The following is a 10,000-nucleotide window of genomic DNA, read 5'->3' on the forward strand; positions in this document are numbered from 1 at the left end:
TATTTTTGTGTATGGTGTTAGGGAGCATTCTAATTTCATTCTTTTACATGTAGCTGTCCAGTTTTCCCAGCCCCACTTATTGAAGAGGCTGTCTTTTCTCTGTTGTATATTCTTGCCTCCTTTATCAAAAATAAGGTGACCACATGTGCGTGGGTTTATCTCTGGGCTTTCTATCCTGTTCCATTGATCTATATTCCTGGTTTTGTGCCAGTACCATACTGTCTTGATTACTGTAGCTTTGTAGTAGAGTCTGAAGTCCAGGAGCCTGATTCCTCCAGCTCAGTTTTTCTTTCTCGAGATTGCTTTGTCTATTTGGGGTCTTTTGTGTTTCCATACAAATTGTGAAATATTTTGTTCTAGTTCTGTGAAAAATGCCATTGGTAGTTTGATAGGGATTGCATTGAATCTGTAGATTGCTTTGGGAAGTATAGTCATTTTCACAATGTTGCTTCTTCCAATCCCGGAATATGGTACATCTCTCCAACTGTTTGTATCATCTTTAATTTCTTTCATCAGTGTCTGATAGTTTTCTGCATACAGGTCTTTTGTCTCCTTAGGTAGGTTTATTCCTGGATATTTTATTCTTTTTGTTGCAATGGTAGGTGGCAGCGTTTCCTTAATTTCTCTTTCAGATTTTTCATCATTAATGTATAGGAATGCAAAAGATTTCTGTGCATTAATTTTGTATCCTGCTATTTTACCAAATTTGTTGATTAGCTCTAGTAGTTTTCTGGTAGCATCTTTAGGATTCTCTATGTATAGTATCATGTTATGTGCAAACAGTGACAGCTTTACCTCTTCTTTTCCGATTTGGATTCCTTTCATTTCTTTTTCTTCTCTGATTGCTGTGGCTAAAACTTCTAAAACTATGTTGAGTAATAGTGGTGAGAGTGGACAACTTGTCTTGTTCCTGATCTTAGGGGAAATGGTTTCAGTTGTTCACCATTGAGAACGATGTTGGCTGTGGGTTTGTCATATATGGCCTTTATTATGTTGAGGTAAGTTCCCTCTGTGCCTACTTTCAGGAGGGTTTTTATCATAAATGGGTGTTGAATTTTGACAAAAGCTTTTTCTGCATCTATTGAGATGATCATATGGTTTCTCTCTGCTATTCATTTTTAAGTAAAAATAGTAGTACATTAACATAGTAGAAAATTAGAATAGTATGAAAGGGTACACTGAAAAGTAATCTTCCATCTCAGACTGCCAATCAACTGATACTAAGTTTCTTATGTACCACTCCAGAAATCGTCTGTGCACATATAAGCATGTGTTTATGAATATACAGAATGTGTAAAAATCTTAAGTGATTCTATAATTACATTTTCCCCGTCGATGATACAGAAGCAGAAAATATGACCCAGTTTCCTTCATTTACTTTGAAATTTCATAACTCTGTAAGCCAAACAATTTGCGTATTTGGTAGCTTATTTTTTGCCATTTTCTGTAGGCTTACCCTATAGCTTCTATTTGTAGATTCATCGGCGTATTTCTACATTTTATTTCCTAGTATTTCCAATATTCGGAATCACGAGAATACAATGATTGATTTATTGGATGTTTTTTTCTCTGAAAACTCAGAAGTTCTCTGCCAGTCATTCACATGAGCAGGCATCCCCCTGGAGCAGGATGGGAAGGGCGTTTGTTTCAAACTTCCTTCTCCTTTCACAGATTCTGATTATTCTCCGTGGAGGATTGGGGTGGGTGGCGGGTTGCCTCTTCCCCTTCTGGAATCGCAGTGCACACGAGAAGTATTATGAACGTGAACAGCCTGGTGGCAGGAAAAAGGTTGAAACCACTATTCTGTGCAGAAATCTCTTGAACAATAAATGTTACTTAACCACTACAATTCATCACAAGGAAAGGAAAGACCAGGATAAGTGTCTAACGTGTAAGAAACACTCAGTGGGCTGTTATGGGGGAAGAATACTATATATTAGAGCACTTAGAAACAACTCTAATTTGTAAAAACCCGCCCTTACTTAAGCGTGCCTCACATCGGTCTGTAACTAACAAGCACACAGGGAGAGATTTAACGTGTTAGTGTGATAGCTCTCTTATCTCATGTTATCTCCTGGGAAAATAAGCTCCTGATCTTGGGCCTGTGACGTACACTTTTTTTTTAATCTTAACACATGTGTTTTCTGTTTGCTGAAGTGGGCAAAGTAGATGTCTTACCTGGTTTGTTTTGAAATAATGTTCTGATTACATTCTGCTGTGCTCATTCAGTGTTTTTGCCGAAGTTCTAATTCCAGCTACAGTGACTTCCAGTTTTCTTTGAGGCACGACACAAACAATAAAACAAGCTGTATTATAATAGTTCAAGATAATGGAATATGATTTTTCCAAGGGAGATGGTAGCGAATGGTAGATTTCCTACTTTATCGCGTGAGCATGTAGATGACCTTCTACGTTAATAAGGAAGAAGCGTTGTCTTGACGTGCAAAGTAACGGTGTTCACAACCATTGCTTCAGCACACATAAAAGGAAAAAATGTCTGGAGTCAGCCTTCTCTTTTTTTTAAGGTTGTTTTTGTGGACAATTGCTAATATATTGTTTCCTATTCTGACAGTGCTTTGTTAAGGGAGAAGGGGGAAAGAACCAATATTTTGGGGGAAGGAGGTGGTCATTTCCTATAAGATATTAGGGGATAACCTGCAGTATACTGCTTTTCCTATCATTTTAATGTAACTCCAAATGAGAATAATTTAGAAAAAATTCTTTGGAATTAATGGGTTGCCTAAACGTCTCACCTGGGGGCCTGCTCCTAGAAGTACCGTCACCCTGTAATCAGTAGCATTCATTTGCATAGGATTACTCCATTTTTAGGCCTTTTTAAACAGTTCGTTCTCTGAAGTAGGTTAAGCACAACCTCTGCAGTTTCACTTATTCTCTTAATTTTCTGAGCAAGCCATATTTCGTTGAGAGTCTAATAACGAACTTCAGCTCAGGCTTGGTCAATTTGCCAGGTTTCCAATGAGCAGAGCCTTTTGCTTTATCACAGGTCCCCATGGTTGGGCTTGGTACCTGGTGGTTTGGTTTTGGATAAATGACATTGTTTCTGCAGAAGCCAAACCAGCCATAATGAGATGATACAAGTTACAATACCTTTTCCTTTTTTCCATTATTTTCTCTGAAACCATGACTTTGCAGTAGTCCTTATCTGGAGGGGATTATTTGGGAGTTGGGGGTTCTCAGCTGCAGATGACAAAAATCAACTCTGCCTGATTTAAGTAAGAAGGGAACATATTAACAGGATATCAGGTGAGTCATCGGAACTGTGGAAGCCTGGAGAAGCTGACTGGGGACTGTGCTATTATTTCAGTTATATGTTACCGTAGTGTACCCTACAGCTGCTTAGTGAGCACATGGCCGGCCTCAGGAGTGGGCACAGCCAATTCCACTGCACTGGCACTGCTGTCACTGTTGTCTGCCCTCCTACCAGTGTGCCCGTTGCCCCCCCCCCCCGCCCCGCTTCCTTCTAGGTTCTAATTCAGAGCCTTGGTGAATGCGCCCAGCTGGTGGAGCTTAGGTCTTGTGCCAGTTCCTTTGCTGCAAGGGAGGCTGGTGTTTTCAGTTTCTTTGGTAGGAGGTGACCTCCCATTTCCCTCCAGGTCTCATCAGGTGATGAAATTGCTAATCGCGGGAAAGGGTTTCAAATGCTGGGCGGCCGAAAGGCCGAGAAACATCCAGCACAGAATTGGGAGAATGTCTTAACACGAAGCGGTGTTATGTCTTTTCTCCTCTCTAGCCCATAGATGAGAGCAGCCAGATGAGTGACCTCCCTGTCAAAGTGACTCACACAGAAACCGGCAAGGTCCTGTTTGGCCCAGAAGCACCCAAAGCCAGTCAGCTGGACGCCTGGTTGGAAATGAATCCTGGGTATGGCACTAAAGCAGAATTATTGGTGTTCTTTGACTTTTTAGGTTTTTGTGGTCCTTGTAGAATCTGGGAACTAAAATAGCATGACCTTTGCTGAACAGCTTAAAGTTATTACCTGCATTTGTACATGGAATGTGCCATATATTTGTGTATAAACACACACACACACGCACACACACAGTTTTATGATTTAAAAAGCTCAGCCTCCTCTTCCTCCCCACTCCTTTTCTTGTAGTTACGAAGTTGCCCCGAGATCGGACAGTGAAGAGAGTGATTCTGATTATGAGGAGGAGGTACGTATATATCTCTGTTTGGAGTTCATTGGCTGGAAAGTTCACGGGGAAGCACCTGTGTCCTTCTATCTCTTTGTCCTCCAGTTTTGGCCATCAGGTGACAGCGGGGTCTGAGGGTTTGACAGAGCTTTTTTTGCTCGTGCATACCTAGTAGCACAGTGACTTCTCGGGGGCTCCTGGCGAATGTGGAAGCTTGGTGAATTCTAAATTTATTTGAAACCAAGAAGAGAGAAGCTGGCATTAAATTGGAGATGGTAGAAAGGTCTTCTGAGGAAAATTGGAGATGGATTACTTTGGGAAAGGCAATTCCATGCTTCTAAGTCATTTACACTGAAGGTTAACAGTCTAAAAACGTCTGAAGTTCTTTAGTCCTAGGGCCTGTTTGAAGTTGTAAGTCTGGCAACTTAGACCAAAAGGGCAACATGTACTTGGTTTAATGGGTTTATTGATCCTCTTGGGTTTTTTCTTTAAATGTGATTCTTGCTTGAATTCTTTGGATATACTTGTTAGCCACGTTTCTCAGTCTTTTGGAAGGAATACTCAATATATCCAGAAACTAAAATGGTAATCTTGGATACTTTTAATAGAAATTAAGGAATAATAAAGGTATCTTATAGATCAACTTTAAAATCCTTAACAATTACAAATAGAAGGATTAAAAGATTTTTTATCTCCTTTATTAGAGCATTGTTAGCATATAGTCATTAAATCTGGTGTTTACCAGTGTAGGGGAATCTTGGTTCAAAGAATGCCATGGCCGGAGCAGAGCAGCCTTACCAATAACAGCTCACCAGAATTTTAAGACCGTTGTTATTTTCTTCTGTTTTGTGGACCTGTGTTTTCTAAATTAATCTACCATGCACACTTAACTGCTTTTGCAAAGAGGAAAGATAATAGAAGTTACTTTTTTTTTTTAGAAAAAATGCATGCTGTTAACAAGCGAATACTTTCGGAGGCATTCTTTTTTATTTTTTTAATAGGCTACTCTTTCTCTGTGGTACTTGAAACTTACAAAATCAATTTTTAAAATGTCTCTTGTTTACTCGGATGAATGGGCCTATAAATGATCCGTTGGAAGAATCTTCTCATTGAGTCTGAGAGCCAGGGAGGGACAGAGATGAGGTAAAGAAGGCTGCTCAACCCACATTTGCCCTCCTGAGACTGGCAACTGCAGACAGCTCCAGAGAGCTGGGACTAGAGTGAACTCTGACCTGGGGGTCCGGAGACCAGGTCCCCATCTCATGGCGAGTCATGTCCCCTCTCGGTGCTCACCTGGATGTGAAAGAGCTGTGCCAACTCCTCAGTTTACCCCTTGTGGCTCAGTGATCTGTGGCCATAGATTTGATTTTCAACATTACTATCATGTCAGTTTGTATTGTTTCATTCAAGCCTGATGGAAGAGCGTGGTTCTCTTTAAGCCTACTTTTAAAGGAAATTCTCCTGGATTATCTGGAAAGATTCAGCCTTCAACACGAGTGGGTAGTAGTGGGCATTATGAATATTTAGTGAAGCTTTTCAATAGGCCAGCAGAACGAAGTACACAGTTGAGAGGTGGGGAGGTGATGAATCCTTTGCCATGCTATTGACAGTTTTAATCTAAATAGCCAGAAATGTGGGCTGTGAAGTGGCCACAGAAAGCACACACAGAAGGCCATGTGCTTACAAGCTCCAGTCTCTCCACTGTGAAGACGTGTGGGACCATCCAAGGCCCACTGGCATCATCAGAGAGAAGGACAATACTAAGATCTCTTCAGTTGGCTTTGGAGAGAAGGGTATAGAAGGTCACTAAGTTAGCAAGAGCAGATATGGTCTACAGGACTCTCTGATGACCAAATAATGATAAATATCCATCTTCCTGGCATGATTTTTACATATTTATTCTTGGGAGCAAGGGTTCCAAGGGATCCTCAGAGGGTTCCTTTTGTTCTTTCATTCAGTGATGTAAACAGCAATGGAGAGGTAGGTATTGCCTGGTGTAAGTAAGGGTTAAGTTTCCGTCCTCCCTCAGTTGTGTGCACCTCACTTGTGAAGTAGAATACTATTCACTCTCTTTTCAGAAATCGCCAAGCCTAGGGATTCCCTCGTTAAAACGGAATCACCCCCATATCTTCATTCCTTCTCCAGGATGAAGAGGAAGAGGCCAGTAGGCAGGAAACTGAAGAGAAAATACTTCTGGATCCAAACAGCGAAGAGGTTTCCGAGAAGGACGCTAAGCAGATCATCGAGTATGTGCCTCTCAGAGTTTTATCTCTTGCAAATGCATTTTGTGAGGGTTGCGCTTTCTGGATTTTCTTCTAGAGAAGTTTGTCCAAGGAAGGAAGCCGCCCTCATGCCCGTGCTCCACCCGGAACGCCGCCGTCAGAGGCCGCCAGAGTGTGCCTCTGCTGAGCTCCTCCCTTCCGCCCTCCCCCACTTCATGACTTCCTCGCTCCTGGGCTCCTCGCGTGTCACGTGCTTCCATCCCACGTGGAACCTGCCCCTCCAGCTGGCTGCCTTTCCCGCCTTCCTTAATGGCGCCACCACCCGCCCAGAACCCCAAGTGAGAGACGGCCTCGTTGCAGTAGCTGCTCAGCCACTGACTCCCCTGGTCCAGTCTCTGAGACACCCCGGCGCCCTCTGCTCCGTCCCCGACCTGGGTGCCCAGCTCCATGCCTCACGCTGCTCTGCTCTACATCATTGGGCTACCCAGCTCTTCTTTTTTTTTTTTAATTAATTAATTTATTTTTGCCTGTGCTGGGTCTTCGTTTCTGTGCGAGGGCTTTCTCTAGTTGCAGCGAGTGGGGCCCACTCTTCATCGCGGTGCGTGGGCCTCTCACTGTCGCGGCCTCTCTTATTGCGGAGCACAAACTCCGGACGTGCAGGCTCAGCAGTTGTGGCTCACGGGCCCAGTTGCTCCGCAGCATGTGGGATCTTCCCAGACCGGGGCTCGAACCCGTGTCCCCTGCATCGGCAGGCAGATTCTCAACCACTGTGCCACCAGGGAAGCCCTACCCAGCTCTTTGCCTATGTAGCTCTAGTGTTAAAAGAAAACTGTGGCAAAACACTATGCAAAATAGAACATTTTAAAGGGATGAGATTTTTTTTAAAAAAGCAGAAATAGACATTCTAATATTTTCTCCTTTTATTCCAGGGCTGTGTGCCCACTTCAGGAACCTTTCTTTTATTCATCTGCCCCAGTTTCTTCACTGAAGGTTTTCAAGACCCCCCCCTCAATGGCCCCTCACTGCCTGTAGAATAACACAGTAGTCGGTTAACAAGGCATAGAAAATGGAAGACAACCTCTCCTCTTTCCTGTCTCCTTAACGTCACCTTTGGCCCCCCCCCTCACCTGTCTTCCAAGTTTTAGGCAGTGTTCTGTGGATAGGATTTATCTTTGTACTCCAAGGGCCTAGGACAGCTTCACTGGCAAAGTGTGAACCTGCAGGTATACGATTCACGCTCATAGCAGTCATTGAGGTCGAGCAGGCCTGCGTTCAAATCCTGACGCCACCACCTTTCATGTGACCTGGGCAAATTCGTGAACCTCTCTCAGCCTGAAGTTCTCCACAGGCATGAGGTGGGGATGGTTAACAACAACGTCTACCCTGCTTGCTTTTCGCGAGGATTACAGATAATATGTTTTAGCTGCCGGGCATGAAGTAGGTGATAAATAAAGCTCTACTTCCTGCAGCTGTTTTCGGCTCTCCATTCACGCACCAACTTCTCTGTGTGTGACTCTCCACTTTCTCTGGCCCAGGACAGCTAAGCAAGACGTGGATGATGAGTACAGCATGCAGTACAGTGCCAGGGGCTCCCAGTCCTACTACACAGTGGCCCACGCCATCTCAGAGAGGGTGGAGAAGCAGTCGGCCCTCCTCATCAATGGGACCCTGAAGCATTATCAGGTAACTGGCGTGGTGTGTGTTTTCTTGGCAGGTCTCAATCTGTTACCTAGTTTTGATTAGAGTATGTTGTGCGCATGCCCATTGCTGCAGAGAGTTGACCATGGCAAACATTTGGGGGTGCATTGCTTCTAATATGGCGATTCTCTCCCCTGTGCCCGTAATTCTTGTTTTAGAGTGTTCCATTTTACCATCTTCCCTAGGGTGTACCCATTTTCTCTTCTATGGCTTTGGGATGGATTGTGTTTTCAGAAATCCTGGGTTAACTTTTGGAACCCCTTTACCGTGGATCTCTTCAGAATGGAAAACCCAGCCACATTCTGTGAGTCTAGTAGGGAACATCTGTGCCTCTTTTTTGAAGTAAATGAAGTATGTATTTCTTCAAAAATTTCAGTGGTGTCTGTAGTTTAACACTATGGATTCAGCTACCTAGGAGTCGCTATCTACTACATTTACGTGCTTTTTTTTTTAAGACACAATAGAGTGGTGAGCATCCCTGCTTTGATGAAAACTATGCTGTAAGCATAAGGTGTGTTTCATTTGACCTGTCTGGAAATGAGGTCAGCTCCTGTCTTTTACCTCCTTCTACTTCACAGTGTTTCCCAAAGTGTGTTCCTTGGAACATTTGTCCCATGAGATAGACCTCCAAAAGAAAGGGAAAAATAGGTTCTATGGTTAAATAAATATGGGAAATACTATCAGCTAGAACTTGGATTACGGTATAATTTACTATTCCAAATTTGGATACTTATGAAAACGAACAGTGGCCCTTATTACTGATCATAGGTGTCACCCAGGGCTTCGCGAGCCAACCAGACATCTGGGCACTCTAGCAATGACCCTTCCTGGTAATCCATGGTGTGCGTCAACACGCATGGGCTCTGCAAAAATAAATGTGTAAACTATAACTGCATATCGGCATCCTGCAGTGAAATAACTTTAACTTTGTATTTCCCAAATTTCTCTGACTACCAAACTTTCTTTTCATATAGCATATACCTGTTCACATCCTGTAAAATTAGGGACCTTTGGAATGTACTTTAGGAAGTATATGCTTTAGGCCAACAGTTCTCAAACTCTTTGAACTTGGATCCACTAAACTCCTAAAACATGGCACTATGTTGGCTGCCATTGCATCAGGGTGAAGGATACAGAGGCTGCTACTACAGTACTGCCTTGATTTGTGTTAAAGTGCCAGCAGTTTACACCCACTACTGCTTTTACATCATCCGTGCAAATATCAACACAATATAAAAGGCAAATCATACCTTAGTGTTAATAAGAAAATCATTTTGACCTTGTGGATCGCCTGAAAAGGTTTTGGGGACCCTCAGGAGTCCCTGGAGCACACTTTGAGAACCACTGCTCTGGCTGTAGTAAGGTCATGTTTTCTCCAAAGACCATGCTACTTTCATGAAGTTCAAAGTTGTTTTCATCTGATTTGGCCTACCTGACATAGGTGTTAACTTGTAGTTGGTTCTAATGACATAGATGTTAACTTGTAGTTGGTTCTAATGAACTCTTTTATGTCTATATATGGCAGGTGCACCGTTAGATTATTCGTGAATAACTTTTAATGCTACATGGATTTCCTCCTGCCATCCAGCACCTTTGAAAGCATTCTTTATCACTGTCTTCTCAAACCTACCTCCTCCTGCTTCCATATGTGAATTTTATGGCCTTCTTCCTCTACTGGGCTGCTGTAGATTTCCTGAACATACCTTACTCTGCCCGCCTCTGGGTTTTTGCTTCATGGAGTTTCATCTTCCTGGTCTCTGACCATCCATATCTACCTGATGAAATCTTTTTTATTTCTCACAAACCAACTGAAATTGTGGCTCAAAGCCTTCCCGGATCACTCTATCCATGAGTAAGCTTTCTATCGTCTTGCTCCTTGACAAGTTTTTATATTGAAAATAGTTACTTAACCTTGACATAGCTGAG

At 42.9% G+C, this 10,000-nt stretch overlaps 1 protein-coding gene across 1 annotated transcript in view; it reads left to right on the forward strand.

Moving 5' to 3' along the window:
• The window catches only part of SMARCA2 (SWI/SNF related BAF chromatin remodeling complex subunit ATPase 2), a 153,206-nt gene that overhangs the window by 29,296 nt on the left and 113,910 nt on the right, over positions 1-10,000 (forward strand). Inside the window, exons 8-11 of the mRNA XM_028493907.2 lie at positions 3,752-3,882; positions 4,118-4,175; positions 6,300-6,400; positions 7,912-8,059. Coding sequence (XP_028349708.2) covers positions 3,752-3,882; positions 4,118-4,175; positions 6,300-6,400; positions 7,912-8,059 — 438 coding nt within the window. The remainder of the gene's footprint in view (positions 1-3,751; positions 3,883-4,117; positions 4,176-6,299; positions 6,401-7,911; positions 8,060-10,000) is intronic.

The sequence above is a fragment of the Physeter macrocephalus genome, chromosome 9 (assembly GCF_002837175.3).
Source record: "Physeter macrocephalus isolate SW-GA chromosome 9, ASM283717v5, whole genome shotgun sequence".
Taxonomy (NCBI): Eukaryota; Metazoa; Chordata; class Mammalia; order Artiodactyla; family Physeteridae; genus Physeter; species Physeter macrocephalus.